General features: G+C 34.6%; 2 protein-coding genes across 2 annotated transcripts; both read left to right on the top strand.

The window, feature by feature from the left end:
* The first annotated feature begins 675 nt into the window (after nt 1-675).
* On the top strand, nt 676-6,755 carry LOC144443694 (carbonyl reductase [NADPH] 1-like). Its single transcript, XM_078133233.1, has 6 exons — nt 676-696; nt 3,027-3,287; nt 3,812-3,924; nt 4,585-4,713; nt 5,308-5,449; nt 6,591-6,755. Exons 1-6 carry the CDS (start codon nt 676-678, stop codon nt 6,753-6,755), a joined length of 831 nt encoding a protein of 276 aa, XP_077989359.1.
* Nucleotides 6,756-9,010: 2,255 nt separating this feature from the next.
* Nucleotides 9,011-16,075, top strand: LOC144443693 (uncharacterized). The gene is made up of 6 exons (XM_078133232.1): nt 9,011-9,165; nt 11,771-11,985; nt 13,337-13,521; nt 14,132-14,226; nt 14,798-14,921; nt 15,651-16,075. The coding sequence occupies exons 1-6, from the start codon at nt 9,011-9,013 to the stop codon at nt 15,726-15,728; spliced, it is 852 nt and encodes a 283-aa protein (XP_077989358.1). The 3' UTR covers nt 15,729-16,075.
* The last annotated feature ends 6,107 nt before the right edge of the window (nt 16,076-22,182 follow it).

Raw genomic sequence — 22,182 nt, 5'->3', positions numbered from 1 at the left:
AAACCATTTGATTTCTGGGGGTAGGGCAGGATTTTGAGGGAAAATTGTCGGCAGGTGAAGGAAATCAGCAAAATTTGGGAATCCGATTATCTAATTTTCTCTGGAGGCGCGCCGCCTATTAAAGGTGGCGCTAGCATTTTCACTATTTGTGAGCAAGCCCTTTGCTTTAAAGCAACTCAGAAGGGTCAGGAGTACAGCACTCCAAAGATCAGTCAGCTCCTCATGGATTTTTTTTTACCAAATATCTCTCGTACATAAGATATTAAGTTTTTAAAGTTAAACTATACAAATCAAAACAATGTGAAGAACTTGATAATGAAGTTTCTATTAAACATTTGTTTAATAGTGATAAATGAGAGAATATGAGATAATCTGATACCCAAATTTTGCTGATTTCAGCACATCGCAACAAGCCCTCAAGCCCTTACGGGATCAATTTTTTTCCTCCTTCACCTGCCGACAATTTTCCTGGAAAGCCCCCCACCCCCAGAAATCAAATGGTTTTCCCCTTATATAGGAATGCCCAATCGTTGGCGTAATCGGGGTCTGTTCATATGCAAATATTGGCAGTGACTTGTCAAATTTCTTCCCTACTGTCAAATACAGCACCGCTGTATAACTGCTCCAATTAAAACTTTACCCTCTTTTAAGTGTAATTTACGTGCACAGCTCGCAATGGAAAGGCGGGTTGCGGTGGTAAGTTGTAAGTCTTTTTTTGGATGTCATTGACGTCTAAATTTGGTCACAGAGGCTGAGCTAAACTTGAATCACTTGGAAATAATACATTACTGTACACATGCTGTGACTGAAATGATTTTTTTTTTTTGGGGGGGGGGGGGATTGTAGTCAAGCTCACAGGCCATAGACAATGTAGATGTATTAGTGAGAGGCCTGCTCTGCTGGCGCTTGTGAAGTTGCTAGGTGATAGAGAACTACGACGGTGAGGAGAGAACGGGTATCGCTACACTATTTCCTGATTGACATTTTATTTCGAATTGTTGATTTTCCAGAGAGATCGAAATGAGCGGAATAGTGCAGCGATAGCTGTTCTCAAGTCTAGGCAGAGCTCTGACTCTAGGCCCCGGTTCTAGGCTCAGACCAGGATAGAGTCCCATGATAGAGTGTACAACGATTGCGAATAATTTGCAGATCCATTGCAATATTTACGTGTGAATGTATGAAAATCGGAAATACACTTATACTATGATAGAAGTGGGCTAGCTGATCATACAGGTGTTCCCACAGATACTCGAATCAATTTTTATGATTTAAAAAAAATATGTATGGTGAATAAGTCTAAATGTACCATAAGTCTTATTTACCATACATATATTTTTTTAAATCATACAGATTGATTCGAGTACCTGTGTGTGTTCCACAGTGTTGCATAATTTTGTGACAGTATCTCAGTCTGTCCCCTTACCTTACGTAACCTTACGTCTTTTTCTGACCGCAGGCAAAACAGCCTCTATGGTCAGTTCATGGACAACTGGACGAGGGATGTTACATGGGGCCCGGGTGGGAAATTCAAGGCGAAAAGAAAATCGACAAAATATAATGCGACAAGAAAACACACAAGTAGGGCATGCAAGTAATCAGAGTTTTAATATTCTTGGAGATGATTTCAAATAATTGTGAACTTGTCAGTTCAAATATTGGTTGCACATGTTTAATGTTTACGTGTTCGTAGCTCAGTTTTGAACACATACTCGTCACGTTAACGTTACATACCTACCTGGGTAATATTACGACTCCAATTATTTTCCTTGTCCACCGCATGACGTTCACGTTTAGATACGGGTTTCTAAATTACAGTTACAGGTTTTTCAACTGTCTCATTTGTTGCACGTAACATTGACAGACTGTCGCAAAAATCAGAGCATCGCGTCGATCCCGGCCCTATGGAAGACCGATGAGGACTGCGACCTGCGACTTGCACAACTGCAACCTGTGCAAGTCGCAGGTCGCAGTTGTGCGAGTCGCAGGTCGCAGTTGTGCAAGTCGCAGGTTGCTGTCCACACTGGACTTCCATACCCCGTGTTCTCCTATATGCCAGCGTTGGTAATTTTAGTTGCTTCAATCTCTCTGGATAAGTCAAATCTTTAAGACCTGGTAATTTCTTTGTTGCCCAGCGCTGCACATTCTCTATACTTTCAATATGTTTCTGTTTATGAGGACTCCAAACCGGGCATGCATAGTCTAAATGACTTCTAACTAGTGACCTGTACAATGGTAAAAACATCTCTGTATCCAGAAACATGTACACACGTCGTATAAGTGCAAATATGCTATTAGCTTTGTTCACCTTCTCATTGATGTGTTTGTCAAATTCAAGTTGTGAGTCGATGGTTACATGTCTCTTCCCTCATTAGTTTGTGAGGGTTCTCTTCTTTGACCGTCCACATCTATAGTATATGCAAAGCCATCTTTCTTGTTACTACCAAGGGTCATAGATTTATATTTGTTGGGATGGAAGCGGAGGAGCCATGTATTTGACCAGTCCATGATCTTGCTGTTATACTTGGTTATCATTCTCATTGTTAATACTTCTAAAGATCACGGATTGGTGAATTTCTCCTGATAGGGGTGTATCTTATATTGATATTGCCACTAATACGACGAATGTCAAAATTATGGTGACCCCCACACCAGATTTCATATAAAATTGTGATTACAAGTTTCTGAGAGTGTATAATATTTGACTCTAAATCTTTACACAATAGTTAACAAGACTGTACCAACATATATAGATAACCATGGTAACGATTGGATGACAAAATATAGATACAATATGTTCTATATGGTGGCCCCAACGTGCGTGTCATCATAAAAGACACATAAGGGCTATAATATAATTCTATGTGCCCAGAAGTATCACTGTGATGGACTATAAGGGTCACAGCTAGACAAATCAGTGCTAGCGTTTGTATTTACCAAATGTCATCATGACTGACCAGCATAGGTCATGGGTCATGGCTAGTTGAATCAGTTGTCATATTTGCTAATGATGATTGCATATTCTACAGGTAACAGGCAGTAACAAAGGGATTGGATTTGCTATCGTGAAGGCACTTTGTAAACAGTTTGATGGTGATGTCTACTTAACTGCCAGGGATGAGGCACGAGGGCACAAAGCTGTCAAAGATTTAGAAGGAGAAGGCCTACATCCCAAGTTTCACCAGCTAGATATAACATCTCTAGAAAGTATACGCAGATTAAAGAAACACTTGGAAGAAAAACATGGAGGGCTAGATGTCTTGGTGAACAATGCAGCCATTGCATATGATGTAAGGAAGTATACATACAGCATTAGGGGGTTGATTATCTTAATTGGGCTGATAAAAATTGGAATTGAAATCAGTTTGTGAAATAAACTTTGAAATAAACAAAAAGCAATTTATAGGACACAGATCTATTTTCGTCATACACCAGAGGTTGACCTGCATTGACCCTGGCATAGGGATCAATACAAACTTTAACTTTAATATTCTAAGAAAACATCTTCCTGAGCACAGTTGAACAATGACTTAGGCTCCTTCCAGTCGTCAACTCAACGAGTCCCTAACAATGCATTGGTTTGGTAACAATGCATGTTTGCAACACTTGCATATCAAATAATTGTATGCTTCACTATTACGTAACTATCTTCCCTTGTGTATAGATGTATTTTACACCCCTCCCCCAATCCTACAGTCCTCCCAACATTTCCATAGGAAGTAAGGTATCTGTACATATAACCGCAGTGGCACAGTAATTTAATGAATTCTTCATTTCCATAACAACTACATCAATTTCTCTGTTTTCTATATAGATGGCTAGCACAGTACCATTTCCAGAACAAGCTGAAAACTCAGTTGGATGTAATTTCTTTGGAGTTCTTAACACTTGCAAGGAGCTGTTTCCACTTCTCAGACCACATAGTCGGTATGTTGCATTGGTGTCAGAACATGATATTGATTATGAATCGGATTCTTAAGGAGTTATTTACATTGTCATTAAAGCAAGTTTTACTTCAGTTAATTCTTTATTTTTTTCGTGGTGGAAATGATTAATTGATTTAAATTGTAGTCCAAGACCTAGGCACAGTGTTAGGGACAATCGCACAATGTTGCATGTCGTTTGTTTAGGACAACCCCAACCCCTAAATGAATGTTTGTAAGTGCGACAGTGACACATTTATATATGATGTAAACCATGATGAAAATTGTAACGGTAATGACATTGCAATACTACAGGAAACCCAACAATATATCACTAGAAGTATTGGTTTTAATCAACTTCTCAACATCTCAGTAGTAAATATAGAACCTGTTATCATTGAAGGCGTAAAAGTTTTTGAATTTGGTTAGAAATGTAAAAATAATGTTCAGCAATTATATTCAAAAAACCAATAGCACAGAGATCATATGGAAAACATACCTGAACTATACACACTCAAACATGAAAAAAATAAAATAAAATAAAATAAATATTCTACCTACCCCACCTATTCTAAAATTGAACGTAATCAGAACCACACAATTTTTGTTATGCCTTACACCGAAGGTATCACAACATTTGTTTTTACTTTCATTTTCTTCTCAGAGTTGTCCACATAGCCACTTTACTCGGTCCTAAGGCCATTAAGAAACTGAGCCAAGAATTACATAATTCTTTCGTATCACCAGACCTAACAGAATCGGAATTAATATCATTGATGGAGAAGTTTGTGAGGTTTGTATACTTTCTGGCTTTGTATGAACTGAAAAAAAAATTGTAATTGTAATCGTGAAAAGCAATCTAAAAAGTATGGTGCCCTACCAGTTTTTGTGTTGAAATATTTTTTTTGTCATGTCACTTGATGAGAGCCACCGTAAAAATATATTTTATAGAGTATCATAAAACCCCAGTTCCGCGTTTCTTTATCAATTTTACGCTACGATCTTGAATTAAATATGACTTTTTTGTTTAACATAATAGTTATCTCCAATAACAAAGTAGTCTCTGTTAAACCTGAGTAGAATGTCAGGTTTTTTTCCTAGGACAACACAATCCATCTTTATAGTGACGTGTTACAACGTAACATGGAAAACATCAAAATTTACTATCACAACTTTACAACTGATTTAAGTTGGATGATGGGTTTTGAAAATAATTTGATGATCAAATATCAAAATTTCTCACGTAACCAACAAAGTAGTAGGAATATTGAATATGAAATTTTTTTGTACCTGCGTAAGTAAAAAGGTATACGTACATATGCTACATAAAAAGTGTGAATGCCAAAGACTAACTCTTACTGTTTCTGTTATTTTCATATTGCTACAGTGACACTAAGGCTGGGAATCACCAAGAGAAAGGGTGGGCAAACTCAGCATATGGTATGTCTAAGGCTGGCGTCTTAGCTTTAATGTCCATACAAGTAAAGGAATTAAAAGCTGATCCAAGGGAAGATATATTGATTAATTCAGTGAGTATGGATTTCCTGAGGCTTTATACTGTGACCTTAACAGTTCTGAAGTTAAGTGATATATAACTGATCTTATAGGAAAGATCCAAGCTATATTGTGGATTTAACAGGACACTCTTGGGGTAACTGTCATTTTTGCCTCAGACAAAATAACAGATGGTAAAAATTGTCCTGTTAAATCCATCAAATGAGCAAGAACCTGTACTATAACAAAATTCTACTTTGAATTTGACAATAGTTTAAGTTTCCGTCGAGAATGTCACTGTTATTATCTGCAGCTTTGTTACGTAACACATGTTATTATGTTAATGAACAAATTCAGTATAGAAACTCAATTTTGCACATCTGTTAACTTGGCAAGGACACATACTGTAACAACATGATAGTCCATATTAGAACACTTATATACATTACTAACAGGTGTGCAATTGAACAAAGTCTTAAGCATATGACAGCACATGTGTTTACAGTTTGTGGCATGGGAACAGTTAACAGATTGTGGACAGTGCCAAGGAAATTTTTAACAATATAGAAGACAGTTTCATTCATGATTAACGAGTTTGCGGACAGTTTCATCGTGTAAAAAGTGTCCTGTTTATGGAAAAGTGCCCCTTTAAATGGGGAAGTGAGCACATGGTTCAAACAATGGGGATGCAATGGAAAGAAGTATAACTATTGGTATACTCCTCTTGTCCCAGTTATCTGAACCTGGACTTGTGTCTTTATTAACACTATTAACAGGACACTGTGCTCTCAATTCCAATTAAAATATCAGAGTCAACACATAGAAAGTGTCAACAAACTTTTAATCATCAATGAAACTATCTGTAATCTTGTTAACCATCACAATGACACTGTCCACAATCTTGTTAACCATCATAGTGAAACTGTTCACAATCTTGTTAACCATCAAAATGAAGCTGTTTGCAATCTTGTTAACCATCATATTGAGAGTGTTCGCAATCTTGTTAACCATTAAAATGACACTGTTAACTTGCATGCTGCCATGTATATTATAAGCCTTTGTTGTTAGTTGTAACTGTCCTCCAGTAAATATGCATATGTATGTATTATTTAATGATAACCCGTACCAGAAGTTGTACCCACCTCCTTCAATTATCAAATCATTTGTCCCTTCCAGTGTTGTCCTGGATACGTTAAGACTGACATGAGCAATAACAAAGGTGGAAAATCACCTGAAGAAGGAGCAGAGACACCGGTAGAACTGGCATTACTACCACCCAACATTGGACAACCAAATGGAGAATTGTTGTCAAAAATGAAAGTAACACCTTGGGGAGAGTAAATAGCAATGAATCATAATTACGTTTTGTGTTTTGTAATTATTTGTGGCATTATGTCTCAGATGTAATACGTAATACTATTAACTGGGGCATTTTAAAGGATGAATAACACTATGGTGTAAAAATATGTCTGCAATTTGTGATAATGGTTGGACATTGTCAAAGAAAAAGTTACCTTGATGAACGTTTTGTGACTATCTCAAAAGAATAAACACTTGTCAACATTACTCTGTGTATATTTTTGTTGGAGTTATTGAATTGTCTAAATGTAACATCTATATAGAGATATGTAACACTTAAAGTAAAGTAAATTAAAGATGTAAATGCAACTGAATTATTATATGAATGACTGCTGTATGCAGGTGTGTATATACAAATGTGTGTGTGTGTGTTGTTCAAATGAAGATGACCACATCAGTATGTGTTGTGGGCAAAAATGTGTGATTTTTGGTCAAAAAAGTCAAATTCCAAAGCTACTGGGCAGATTGGTCTGAAATTTGGTGGGGAACTTTTATAGGGGTGTATAGGTTAAGTATTGTTCATGACATGAGCCCATTAGTGATGTGCAAATTAGGTCTAAAAAATTCAATTTGGGTAAAACACTTCAAAAACTACATGGTGAATGGAGCCGAAATTTGGTGGGGATGTTTCAGGATGTGTTATTCTGCAGTTATTTTTCAAAACGTATTGACACAACTGGCCCTACCAACCATGACCATGAAGATGTTTATGAGGATATGTCGATGGAGAAGTACTTAGAACATGGATCGTATCAACGATATGCAAATTAAGTCATTAATTATTCAACAGATGGGATGAAATTTGGTGTAAATGTGTTTAAGGTTGTGTTGATGAAGAATTACTCGGAACATGATCCTATCAAAGATATGCAAATGAGGTCTTTAAAAAGTTAATTTTGGTCAAAACATCTAGAAAACTACTTAGTAAATGGATCTGACATTTGATGAATATGTTTCTGGAAGTGTAGAAGTTGTAAAAACATATTGACACAAGTGGCGTAGCAACCATGACCATGCCCTTAGCAACATTCAAATGACAGTATATTTTGCAAGAATAACATTATTGAGAAGGGAATAAACATTCAAAAATATTCCTCGAAAAACAAGATCGTACCCATAGCAACGGCAAAATGATTGTGTATCTGGCTATAAAGATAACAGGGTTAGACAGGCAAATAGATAAGCATTCAAGAGATGAACACATGTATGCCCATCAACAAGACCACGCCCATATTACGATTGCCAAATGCTTTATATTATAAAGATAACAACTGATATAGTTCTGCAAAAATAAAGTTATTACAGGGAGCTTATCTTTTTTTTCATGGTGAATTACCAATGTGAACAAAATATGAAGACAGATTTTTTATTTGAGAGCGAATAATTTGTGCACATAGAAATATGACACTGTAGATCATAAAAGTGAACGAAAGACAAACGGTAGTTAAATTGCCATCAGAAATTATTTTAAAAAGTGATATCCACATTTCATAAATGTGAAATGAAACACTTTTTGTCATCATATTCATAAAGAGATGTGATTGGAAAATAAAGCACTTGTTATGTTCTCACAACACAATTGAAACAAAACATGGTGCACGTGTGATTTTTTTTCAAGAAGTACATCGATTTTGAGTTAATCTAACATATTTCCTAATGATGGACCCCCATTTGTATTGCATATTTTTTCAGCATAAAAGTATAGAGAGGCGAGTGAAGTAGAAATTATTTATATACCGTTTCTAATTAATCGTATAAATGGGAATCCCATTTGGTTTCGGGGGTGGAAGGAGGATTAGGCTAAAATTAGGCAAACATTTAAGAAAGATCGAAATTCCACTGCATTTATGCAAGAGAATATGCTTCAGGGGAAATAAGTAAAAATATTTCGCCATGTAGGTGTTGACAACTGAAACAGAGAGGGAAATGAAAATGATTGAGAAGTGATACCCGACCCAGGCCCCCGAAATCAAATAGTTTACTCCGATGGGTTGCCTATTGAATTTAAATGACTCAGTAGTTCGGGTTGAGGGTCTATGGTCGGTAGTTCTATAAAAGAAAAGAGAATTGCCATCATAACACTGAACAAAATTGTTTTTGTCCAATTCCTTCAGCCCTACCCAAGGATATATGGTTGACTCCAATGTGCTGGTACTTTAATATGATGCGAATATATTTTTCAGGTGTGACTTTGGAGGAAATTATCATACAACAAACAAATGTACACAGGTACTAAAATGGCGTCGTCCGCTTTATTCTCAGTTGCTCTTTTACTATTCTTCTCAGTGACGTTTAGTTTTGCGCAAACCCAGGTAATCCCATTGTTATCCTCAACGTACCCAGCACCACAGCTATGTGGACTGGAATACTACGATGTCACAAATCTAACACAGTAAGTGTCGATGAAATATTGTATAAGCGAACTGATCGATATTGTGTATTATCACATGACAAATTGTCCTTGGTTGAACCAGGAAGTGAGTCGTAAGTGTGATTTGAATCGATTACTTCGACGAGATATTGCGAATAGCATCGATTTGGAGGTTACTAAAGAGGTAGCAGAGATTTAAAGGAATTAAATGTTTATACAAGACAGCAGTAGTAATGGTTAGTTTATATTGCTGTCTGCAGTTAGTAAAACTGATGATAGTGCTAATGTGCTCGTGATATGCACGTGACTAAAGCATACAGTACATAGACTGTCGGGAAAACAATTGTCACGGCACGGTCCCCCCACTAACAGTTTTTGATCACAAACACGTTGTTTGGACCTTAGATTATATTTTGATGAAAAGAATAAGGTGTTGAAATTATTGTTTTCATTATAGGCTGACATGTGATTCTGCTGTGTGTGGTCAGTATATTGGGTATTATAGAAAACAGTTTCAAAAATATAAAATTCTACTTTCACTTTCATTCCCAGCCTCCTTAGTTAAAGGTTACATACACACAATTTTGCATATACAGTTAAGATAAATGATAAATTTAGTTTGAATTCTACAAGAAAAAAAGTTTATAAACAAATTTCGTGATTTTTTTTTCCTGTAAAGGGGCAAATGCGTCATGTCCTAGTAAGTCATTATCAACATAAAATCTTGATAAAATGATTCTAATATAATGTCAATGCAGGCTTCCAAAGGAAATCTAAGTTCTAGCATTGTTAGAAATGTTTATAACATGATACTAGTTTCTCTACATTTCAGTATATGTATACTATTATATCATAAATTTGAATCATTTATGCATTACACCAGAATATAGTCTTCTAAAAGCAATAGATTGATGTGTTAGAAATTAGGAGGTATGTAAGGGTATCTAAAACATTAAACTGAGACCATAAACTGAGAGTCCCAGTTTGCAAAAAAATAGCCATCTGAGACCATTCTCAGTTTGCGAGTCTCAGATGGTACAAAAATGTCCAGTGCAAAAAATCATGATCTGAGACCAGTCTCAGATGGCTAAAAATATCAATCTGGATATCTACACATAATTTCAGGAGTGATTGATAGCTGAAAGCTTGTACAAGCTCCCCGTAACGCCACTCGATCTCAGAAAATTTCATGCAGCCATAGGATGTAAAATGTAGTACATTACACTATTACAGCAGTAATGTCTGAATAGTGTCAAATACAGTAGTTCCAACAGATTTTTTTCTTCTCTCAGTCATACTTTAAAATTCTTCTCTTCCATGCAGTATTTTTTATATACTAATACAAGGAATAGTATCTGGTAATATTGGCACTATACAACAAGAACTTATTTAGAAAACTTTCCTCAATTTGGTCAAAAAATGTCTCAAAAAGTATGTTAAAGCAAAAAATGAATCAGTCTGCAGCTGTTCATGTAATCCTACTGACTCTTAGAGGTAGCTAAAGATTGACAGTTTACAGAGGTGAAAGGTCATAATTGACAGTTTACAGAGGTGAAAGGTCATAATTGACAGTCTGGGACAATGAAAGTGTCACTTTTTTGACAATATTTAAATATCCTTGACATTTGAATTCTATAAGAAAGATGTTAATCTTAAACATGTACAGTCATACCTGTGACCTTGATAAGCATACTGTAAACCTAGCTATTTTCACTACTATAAAATTTTGCGATTTTACAGTCTTCAGCTAGTTCTCAAAGACTAATTTTTCTCTAATTGCCAGACTGGTATATTGTGTTCATGTGCAAGAAGGCATTTTAGTCACTACTTATTTTTGCGTCTTTGGTTTTCCAGTGAAATTAGCAAAAATAAGTCTTTAGCAAAAATTTCCAGTTCAAGAATTTGAATAGCCTGAGATGTTCTAGTGCTTGTATATCTTAAAATTCTAAAACAAATTACCGACACAGATTTGGTCACCTCTCCCAATTTCAGCTTGTAACAAACATTTTATCCTTTGATAAATTCAGTTGACTTAGATTAAAAAACAGTATATCAGGAACACAAGCTAAATATTTTGTAAAAACAGTCAATTATATGACCCTCTCTCCCTTTGCCTTCCTCCCTGCCTTCTTTTAAATAATGAAAATATTTGACATTACCGATAGATTCTATGTGTATTCAGCATCATATTTAATATTGTATGTATCAATCTGAGTACGATAAGGGATTTTACATCTTGTTGCAGATATCGCGAGATATGCAGATATGCCAGGCAACAACGGTTGTCAAACGTGATCATGGTCAAGCTTTTGCCGTGGCCATGTGTGATGATGTTGAGAACAATAGTGTTGCTAAGTGTTTGACACTTTCAGCTTGACCGCCCTCGCCTGGCTGCTAATGACGAAATGGCTCACGTGGGATCTCGTGAGATCTGTTGTGAAACGAAAAATGGCTTATTAGATTAGGTGCATAAGAAGTTAGTCTGATACTTATTCCAGCCTTTATTCTTCATTCTAAAGTGTTACACGATGTACAAAATGTATTCTCTATTCATAGATATTTGTTGGATGTGGCAAACTATGTTAAACTCCTTCTTGTGTCTTATCTGTTGTTTTTTTCTTAACAGAACACCGTACTGGACTTTTAGTAAACCAAATAACTGCTTCCCAGATAACATGACTCTACCTTGTGACTTTTCCCTGGCATTTTGTCAGCCCCTCAACTACACAGACCAACCATTTGGCAGTGAATGCGATAAAAAGGGTGCCTGTGAAGTAGTGAACAAGTCAGCATCTTATAACATTGGATCATCTACAAATAATAACCCTTTTCAAGCAATTGGTACAAAACATACTTCATTCACTATTTGACATTGTGTAATCTGTCGTAATTGGTGAATTTTAGTCAAAACATTTAGAATTTCTTTCCTTTTTACACAAAGTGATTTTACAACTGTTGACATCAAACCATGGACAAAGGAACCTGTTACAAACAGGGAAAGTAAACAACTGAGTTGGATTAATCAAACTTGGCTCAGTATATTAGAACAGCAGAGAAGTGTATTACATACCATAATTTGATAAAAATATTTTTATGGCCTCTTTATGTGTACATGAAATGGCAAGGGAACTGGAAATCTGTTTATGAATGTGAATTATTATGTAAAGTTGCCATTAAACTGTTGTTATTGAGTGATGGAATAAAATTTAAGTCTCTGTACTTCCAACAAGAGTTCTTAATCTAATTCAGTTGTTTACTTTTCCTGTTTGTCCACGGTCTGATGTCGACAGTTATAGTATAAATAAATCAGACCATACCAAGTATTTTTGCTAGAGTTTGTGAAGCAACAAAATATTGGGGGTAGATTTTGTGTACACAAAAAAAAAGAAATTGGCAAGAAGCTACTATGCACGTGATATTTAATTTTCAACATGTTGATGTGGAGCTGAAGTAAAACATTGAATTTTTTTTGGAATTTTTAAAATCAAAACTAAGAAAAGAAATCTTCTAGAAAAGAAATCAGATGCAATTTTTTGGAAGCAGATGACTTTAAAATGCCACAATTGAGAATCAAAATGGCTGCTGAATACTGTCTTTACCCTGTGGGAAAATAGTAGTTCATTGATTTTCCCAATAACATGGTATAACAAACTAAAGAACACTCTTGTTTCTTTTTAATAGTTGAAAATATCCAGAAACAGTCGTTCATTTTAGCGAAGTTCAAAGAGTAAATTTATTTTTCAGGAAAATTGGTCCCTAAAGCTCCACTGATTCTCAAACTTTATATTTCTGTCAGTCAGTTAAAAAATGTTTAAATTTAAAAGAATAAGTTTGTGTTTTATCACACACCACATTTTCAGCTCATAATGATACTTTCAACAGTTTTGATGACTAAGAAATGGCATTTAAAGTCAGAAGGAAACCATGAACAAGTTATTTCATCAAAAGGTCCAAAATGTTAGCGATCAACAGTAATTTTCACAGACATGCACTTATGAATACATCAACACTATGATGTTGTGAATTTTCTTCTAATCCTGTCCATGTCGTAGAGGGCGCCATTTTTTGAAATTATTTCACGAGATTGAATAAATATAGTGTCGATTGGGTCCTCTAATTTATCAAACTTCTTCTAAAATTTGGAGATAAAAAAAAGAGTAACATGATCTGACTTATGTATAATTATTTCCAGAGGGTGGTATTGGCTTTTTCCACGGTTATCCCAATGGAGGTACTCTTGATTGTGGACAAACTCATACTCTGGTATATTTTGTGTGTGATAAAACAGTACCATGGATTCCAGACCTATCAGGATCAACTCCAATTCCTGGAACTATCTCTGTAAAAATTATCGCAGAAGGAACTGGTACATGTGTGGTGCGTGTTTTATCTTTTAATTTTATTCGTACAGTCCATATCATGTAAGTGTACACTTGCTCTGTTTGATGCAAGAACACAGAAACTAATAAAAAAAACCTACACATTCTACACTTTAAGATAGCAAGATTGAATGAGTGGTCTTTTAAGACATTTTATCCAATGTACTAATGTGCCACCATACAGGCATCAAATGCAGACATCAAAACATTGGTGCCGGCTTGTCTGTGTCTAGTTGTAGTATGTTTAAATGGTTTATTTCATTCAGACAAAATGTAACAAGAAATTGCATTTTTGGTATCTTAAAATGTGGAATGTACAGTCACTTATTAGTTTCTGTGTAGATGTATGAAATTGAGCCAGTGAACTCTAACATGAAAAGGACAGTATGTCACACTTATTCTGCACCCTTTCTCATGATATTTAAAGTTACATGTAATACAGGTCAAACTATCATGATTGTTGTGTTTACTTTGCTGTATGTAAACAGATTTTGGGTTAACGTTGCGGCCCAGTGGTTTTTTTTTTACTCATTGTGCATCTCTACCACAACTCAGGCACCCAGTCATAACAAATGTTTTATTTTGATTGTTATTGTTTTCTCTAACAGTTGAATATCACAGTATTTTATGCCGGAGCATGTGCAGTAAAACCCTTACCTATTGATAATTCTGGTCTCAGTACTGGATCTATTATTCTTATTGTGTAAGTATTACCATTCTTTCTTATTTCACATTTGTTGCTATCAAATGCAAAATTTTGAATTGAAGAGTGAAATTCACTCGTTTATGAAGAACACAACTTTCTTTCAGAAGAGTTAAACTTTGAAATGCAATCAAAAGTAAGGGAGTGTACACTTTTTAACTTCCAGGGAGCCCAGAGGACTTTCAGGGGGTAGAGACATCACATTTTCCCAACGATAAAGGAGGGAGGGGGGGGGCATTAAAAAAAAAAGAACAGTCAGCTCAAAAGAACAGTCAGCTCTTCTTTGAGTAGAAAGTTTACCCAACTTTGCCACTTCTCAACAAAACCTGAAAATGAATATGTGTAGCTAAAGTTCCATATCTGTCATCGTGTGATTCATGCTCACTGTTATTGTCAATGTCAATATCACTGCCATTATCAATTATTCCAATGAAATTACTGTCTCAGTCTGTCTGTTTCATTGTAGTGTCGCTAGCACCATCTGTGCCATCAATGTTTTATGACTTTTGTGAAGTTTTGGATTTATTGCATTGATGATCACGAATTATATTGTTTTGTTTTATTTGTACAGGTTTTGCACAATGGTAGGACTATATTTCATCGTTGGAATCATTGTAAATAAGGTGCAAGGACACCAAGGAGTGGAAATAGTCCCACATCATGATTTCTGGTGTTCTCTGCCAGGATATATTTCGGTAAGGGGGAGATGAGTGGAGATCAATGTAGGATAAAAAACATTTGTTTAGTTTTAGGGGTGGGGGTTTCAACAATTTTATTTCTTTTAATGGCATATGTTTTGTACCCCTTATTACAACATTTCTATAAAAAAATGTCATCAAATTGAGAAGTGGAAGTATTTTTGCTACAATGGTAAATGTATACATGAAGTTTGTATTCATTGTACTACATACTGTCTAAAACCATTATAACTAAAGAACTTAGTTTTTTATTCTACATTGAACTATTGATTTTGCCCCTAATTCAATTTACACTTCAGTATAATGGACCCTTTCCTTGACTTGATTAGCGCCCTCAATGTCAGCTTCATGTAATACCTTTGTCTATGACGACATCTTGAGTAAGATTGGTACTTGGTACATGTATAGATAAATGAAACTGTGTTTGTCCTTGTACTGCCCTGTGTAACACCATTCCATCAAATTATTAAGTGACTTCTAGACCTCGTTTTGTAGTCAATTTATACAAATATTTCCCTTTGCTCATGATATTAAACGTATAGGTACTGCAAGAACATGTGAAAATATCCCAAGTATGCCACACTTGCAAACATACATCATTGAGTTCTGTTATAGTAGTCCCATTGGATGGATCAAACTTTTGGTTATGTACCCCAACTTTGGTCTTGTCTCAGACAATGTAAAAAAGAAAAATCAATTCTTATGTCATTCTTTCTTTCTTTACAGGATGGCATGAGCTATGCCTGGGGAGTTATAACGTGCAGTAATAAAAGTGTTGAGAGTAAAAGTTACGAATCTATTTAATCAAGACAAATGAAAAAGAGACACACGCCAGTACTCAGAACGATTTAACACACTAATAAAATGTTTCATTCATCTAAATGGCTGAAGTATGGGTTTCACACACACCAAGGTTTTACAACAGAAGCACCTGACCTTTGACCTTGAATGATGACAATGATGATGCCGATGACGATAATGACGCTGAAAATGATCATGACGATAACAATGTTGATGAGGATGACGACGAAGACGATGATGATTATTATGATGATGATGATGATTATGCTCATAATATATTTAATGCACAGACATTGTTTATTACACTATAGATGGATATTGTCGTTGCCAAAATTACAAGAAGTTTTTTCCCCCCAGGTAAAAAAAAATATCAAAGAAAATTATTCAATCCTTCGCAGCTAATGTTTTGACATTTTAATATTTCACCAATGTTACAATAGGTGAATATCTGGAAATGTTCATATTGTAGCCTTTTATTTGTGTGACATTTGTGTTAAAAATGTTAATTTCAGGTCTGAATCTACAGTGATAACCCTTCAACCTGTGACAATTGGGTGTTGCAGGTTGAAGGATTTTCATTGTAATTTTTTTTTATGTATATAAAAAGAGCATTTTGTCACTCTCCGCTAATACGTAAGTTGGCAAGTAGAACAACAAATGTAAAATCACCATGAGCACAAGAGTGAATACCCACACTGGCACTCGTAAGACATAGGGTTATGTTGTTATTAAATATATTTATCAGAAACAGCAAATTTCCATAAAAATCGCAGTGCAATTATGTAATTTTGTATTCATGGAACAGTCATGCTCTCATTTGCATATCGTTTGCATATATTATACAATAATGTTTTCAGTAGTGCACTGCAGTGCGAATGTACACACTTTTAAAAGGTTACGATATAACTAAAAAAATACACATATCTCGGCTGGTGCCTTTTTGAGGTGAACACTCAAAAGTCATATTGACATAATGTAAGATGCATACCACTTCTGTGTCATTGTGACTTACTTTCACTTGTCAGTTAGTAAAAACTTCAAAAATTTGATTGTTGTAGGGCATATGAACTTACACTGTAAAGTGTTAAACTGCAACTTAATGATAATAGATTTTAATGTTCAGTCGATGTCTTCCACTTAAAAAAAAAATGATGTGATATCAGGTGGTGTTTGAAATATTGTCATGTCTTCCAGAAATGTTTGATATTCAAAACATATCAATTTTGAACCAATATTTCTCTTCAACTACCATTATTTTTAAAGTGACTGCAGCAATTGGTTTAGATTTGGGTTTTATTCTTTCAATCAAGTCTGTTGTAATCTGAGTACATTTGAATAATATGATGTAATTTTTGCCTTAACCAATCAACAGCTGCACATAATTATCATATATTTGAATAATATGATGTAATACATGCCTTAACCAATCAACAGCTACACATAATTATCATATATTTGAATAACATGATGTAATATATCCCTTGACCAATCAGCAGCTACATAGAGTTACCCCACATTTGATTAATATGTAATGTGTCTTGACCAGTCGGCATCATTAATAGACGACCTTCAATTTATGTAATATATGTTTTGACCAATCAGCACCTACATATAATCAACTTAATTTGAATGATATGATGTAATGTATGCTTTGACCAATCAGCATCTAGATTGAGTATACCATGAATTGCATGCTACGAGTACAGGCTAGGCTAGACTTGTTGTTAGGAAAGCAAACCCTAGATCTGAGCTAATGGTTTTAGACAGACTTCTACAGTATACTTTGTAAATATAGAAGATAAAAATTGACATTGTTAGAAAAAACATCTCTGTACTTGTACCTAGACCTGTTGCCATTTCCAAGATGCATCGCACATCTGCCCATGCAAAGCTATGTATTCTGTACGTGCAGGAGAGGGTTGCATGCACTACTCGGGGATGGTTGTCACCTGACTGTACCCTGGGTTTATCAGTAAAATCCTTCTCTGTCATTGATGGTGTTTAGTCTTTGTTTTATAAAATCACTCAAAATTACAGAGGTCAATATGTCTTTCCATCATTTCCTGATGAAAATGAAATGTAATAAAGGCAAAACAACCTGAAAGGTAACAACATGGGCGACATCATCTCATGCAATGCATCTTGGAACTGGAAAATCCTCTATACTCGTCACAAAACAACCTCAATTCAAGTATCTGAATATAGTGATGTATTTACGTGTATATTTACAACATGATACTGATTTTAAAAAAGAACATAAAAGTACATATTTGTCTTAAGACATAAAAATACATTTTTGTCATGTATAGACACCACCTGCATTAGTCTGTAAGATACGCCATGATGGGGTGCCCTCACACATTGGTCAACACCTCTCAGAGAGGAGGCCAGTAAGGACATGATGTACCTTACAGTCTAACCCTGAATATGAATTCTAAAATCACCAACCGAACTGAGTGGAAAATATATGATTTTGACATTTTCATTTATCTCAACATTTGATTATTGACATCTATACATGATTTGATTTAGATTCAGTTTCGTTATTTGTAGCATATAGGCAAGTCATCACATTATTTGGTGCATTGCATAGCAAGTTATTTCTGTACTTTCAGGGTTTTTTATTACATAATACTTTAAGGTTTTTTTACTCAGTGCCCTACATAACTCTAGGGTTGATGCAATTTAAAAAAAAATAATATTATTCACAATTTTATTTTGTTCTAAATCTTGATCACAGGGACCAGGAGAAATAGAATTTAGGTTTCTTATGCTGCAGCAGCAATCCAGGATTCGGCTTACTAAGTCAGACACAAACTAAAACCATTGTTGTTTGATGTGGTAGATTACACAAGTGGGTTATAGCGATGCCTTGGTTTATGCATATATAATCACCTTATAATGAAGATAGTGTGAGGCCACGTGAGAAAAACTAGCTATCAGGAATGCCACCCTACTTAGAGTATACTTAAACCAATGCCCATTCAATAGCTTATATCCACATCACAACAATAGTTTTAGTTTGCATCTATCTTAGTGGCCCAAAACTTTGTTTGCCAATGTCATAATTACTGATGGTTGTTCTCTAAAAGAGCTGACTTCTGTAAGTTTGTTTAGGATTACCTATAAAATATGTAATGCCAATTATTGATAAGATAAGTGATAGTGGAAAGAAATAATGTACTTGGTTAGAGAATCGGACCTCAAATGAAAAAAACAACAACATAATATTCAAAATAACAAGAAACACTACAAATTGTGAAAATATATTTTTTTCTTCTCCAAGACTGATTTTGATAAGACGTTTCTTGTTCAAAATATTGTATCAGTTATTACATTTGCAAACAAAAACTGAAGGTGCAAAAATGACCATATTGTGTCTAAAAATGAAAACTTGTCTCAAATATTTTAGCGTAGTTTCGTGTTGAGTCCTCTAAGAGATAGTAATGTGGCCATATGGATGAGGATTTGTTATTTATTTTGCATTTTTAATTTATAAAACAATTTCATCATGGCTTCCTACTTGAAAAATCAATGTGAAACAACATATGCTAGGTCCTTGTTTGTAACTCAATAAATTGCAAAATCATAATAAATGTCTAAAATGTTTATTGTAAGTACAATAACAAACTTTTTTTTGCAATGTATTGAGTTACAAACACAGACTTAAGTCAATGTTAGTCATTATTCAAGTAGGAAGCCATTTTAAAATTGTTTTAAATTAAAAAATCCAAAATAAGTGCCAAATCCTCATCCTTATTGCCACTCTTAGAGTTTTCCGTAGCTGTTGTCTGATTATCCAATCAATTATAATGTCTTTATGATTCAAAGTGGTCGTAGAATCTCAAACTTGATAATACCCTATTATAGGTCAAGACACAGGGGGCAGCAAGCATATAATTGATTTATCAATTGATTGATCAATCAATTACATGCTCGCTGCCCCCTGTGGTCAAGGTAGAGCCTCACAACACTTTCAGGTACGCGTTGACGTCTTTGTGAGATTGTTCATACCGATCTCTTACAAGTTCTCGGGTTTGTTCGTAGTTCACATTACAGACTATCTTTACTGCAGAACACAGATTTTTTATTATCTACAATATATCTATATATACAGAGTATAAACTTAAGATGTGTTGAACTTGTTAGTCTTTTAGAATAGTCTGTAAATTCTCATTTTTATCTTTTTTATTTGTACTTGAATGACCAGTACTTAGTTAGTATTCCAAAATGTTCAGCAGTCAGCCAAGGAAAATCATTCTCGCAAACCAGAGCTGTTTTTTCTTACGTGACACTGCAAAATAATATTTTAACTCATATTTTGAGCATGTAGATACGAGTTGTTGCGACATAGTACAACCAGGTTCATTTTTTGTTTGAATGAGTGCAACTTTGCTTGCATATGGTGTACTAGTATTTGTAAAATATACATGGATAGATGCATTGCTAAAATATAGACATTTTTTGTGTAAAAAATTGCATATTTTTATTTTTCTTCAGAAAGTACTAAACCAAAAACCACAAGCAAATTGTCGGTATGTACTGAAATTTTTTTTTATTGTGCGATTATAGTGTGTCATCACAGAAGACATATTTGCCATCAGTTATGTAACCAGAATTCACACTCATTCAGCACTTTTTAGATATTTTGTAAAACCCAACTCGAACATGCTTGTTTTTCTTAATTATCTGTAATGAGCAAGAAAATACGGGAATCTCGGGGGAAAAAAGTTAATTCCTCAAAGGCATGTTGTAATAGTTTTCACTCTGATTATACAGCCCCCTAGGCTGGTCATATTTCTCAAGGTGCAAATAGGTAAGGACAGTATCATTACCTAATACAACCCGTAACACCAAAGTAAAGCATTTTCTGTATGTAGCACAATCATTTATAGCATCCATATCAAGTGTAAAAGTATACTGTTTCATTTGCTAATTGACCACATTAGAGAGGCCACATGTTCGGCTTGTAAATAAACCAATTGAAACAGTGTACTTTTGCACTTGATATGAATGCTATAAATGAGTGTAGCACATAGAGAAAATGCTTTACTTCAGTGTTACTAGTTGTAATTTCATTCATTCATATATTGATATATATATATATATACTACCAAGAATATTTATTTTGCACATTTTCTAAACCTTGCTAAAAATAAAAGCTTTTGATTCTGGTAACAGGTTAGGATCTGCTATAAAAATGAAACAGATGATTTACTAGTAAATTGTTTTAATCAGTTCAAATCCCCCAAAATCACAGAAAGTATAGACTTTGGGTCAACCACTGTATGAAATATTTCCTGTAAGAAATTTTTATTAATCTTAGACTAGTGGTTTTCTAAGATAGACACAAACTAAAACAATTGTTGCAACATGTTGAGACAATAGTGATAAGCTATTGAATGGATGTTGGTTTAATTATAGTCTCAGTAGGGCGGCTCTCTGAAAATTTTAGTTCCATAAACTTGCAGTGTACTGTTTTAGGACTTCCAATGTTTACACTATGTTGCTCACAGGGTGATTAGATTCACACAACATACAGAGGAACCGCTATCACCCACTTGTGTAATCTACCGCATCGAACAATATATTTAGTTTGTGTCTATCTTAGTAAACCGAAACCTCAATTAACAGCGTCTTCTTAAATTGGGAAAGAACATGTATAGATTTGTAAATTCTCAACAAAATTTCCACGAAATAAGGTTGACTTATATCTTATAAAGATGATATTATTACAGAAACCAATGACGAATAGATATATTATTATGTACAGTGTGATATGTAATTCTATAGGTTTGGAATGTAAATTTTTTCGTAATTTTTGGTGCCTTGAATCTTAGAATTTCATGTGCCTTGTTAATAAATTTTATGGGGGATTGTTTGATATATATTTGTGGAATGTATTATACTATTCAGACATATCAATTGTGCATGCTGTTTAATAATCAGAAATAAAAAATTTCACATAATAACTTTGTATTTTCTGTGTCATACACAAAGACTCCCACTCCCTCCCTCCTCCTCTTCCACTCTGTCACACACACACACACACACACACACATGCATACATACATAGCCATGCATGCATATATACGTACATTTATACATATACATAGATACGTATGTACATATACATACATACTTATATATAGATATATATATACAGATACAAATGGTACATACTTATATGTAGCTGTATATACATACACACACACATACATGCATGCATACATACATTCATACATGATGCATGCATGCATACATACACACACATACATACATACATACATACATACATACATACACACACATGCATAGATAGTACATGCATGCATACATACATACATACATACATACATACATTCATACATTCATACATACATGCATACACACACACACACTTTCATTAAAGTCATTCATGGTTTCAACATGTGTTGTCAATTAATTAAATGTCTGC

The sequence above is a fragment of the Glandiceps talaboti genome, chromosome 12 (genome assembly GCF_964340395.1).
Source record: "Glandiceps talaboti chromosome 12, keGlaTala1.1, whole genome shotgun sequence".
NCBI classification, from domain to species: Eukaryota; Metazoa; Hemichordata; class Enteropneusta; family Spengelidae; genus Glandiceps; species Glandiceps talaboti.
Note: the sequence above shows the minus strand (reverse complement) of the source record. Positions and strands in the feature narration are given on the sequence as shown.

Bases quoted from the DNA above. Each gene is read 5' to 3' on its own strand.
- LOC144443693 (XM_078133232.1), top strand. From the start codon at position 9,011: ATGGCGTCGTCCGCTTTATTCTCAGTTGCTCTTTTACTATTCTTCTCA. The intron at 11,986-13,336 runs GTACAAAACATA...AATTATTTCCAG, and splicing joins TAACCCTTTTCAAGCAATTG to AGGGTGGTATTGGCTTTTTC. The intron at 14,922-15,650 runs GTAAGGGGGAGA...CTTTCTTTACAG, and splicing joins CTCTGCCAGGATATATTTCG to GATGGCATGAGCTATGCCTG.
- LOC144443694 (XM_078133233.1), top strand. From the start codon at position 676: ATGGAAAGGCGGGTTGCGGTG. The intron at 3,925-4,584 runs GTATGTTGCATT...TTTTCTTCTCAG, and splicing joins CTTCTCAGACCACATAGTCG to AGTTGTCCACATAGCCACTT. The intron at 4,714-5,307 runs GTTTGTATACTT...ATATTGCTACAG, and splicing joins TTGATGGAGAAGTTTGTGAG to TGACACTAAGGCTGGGAATC.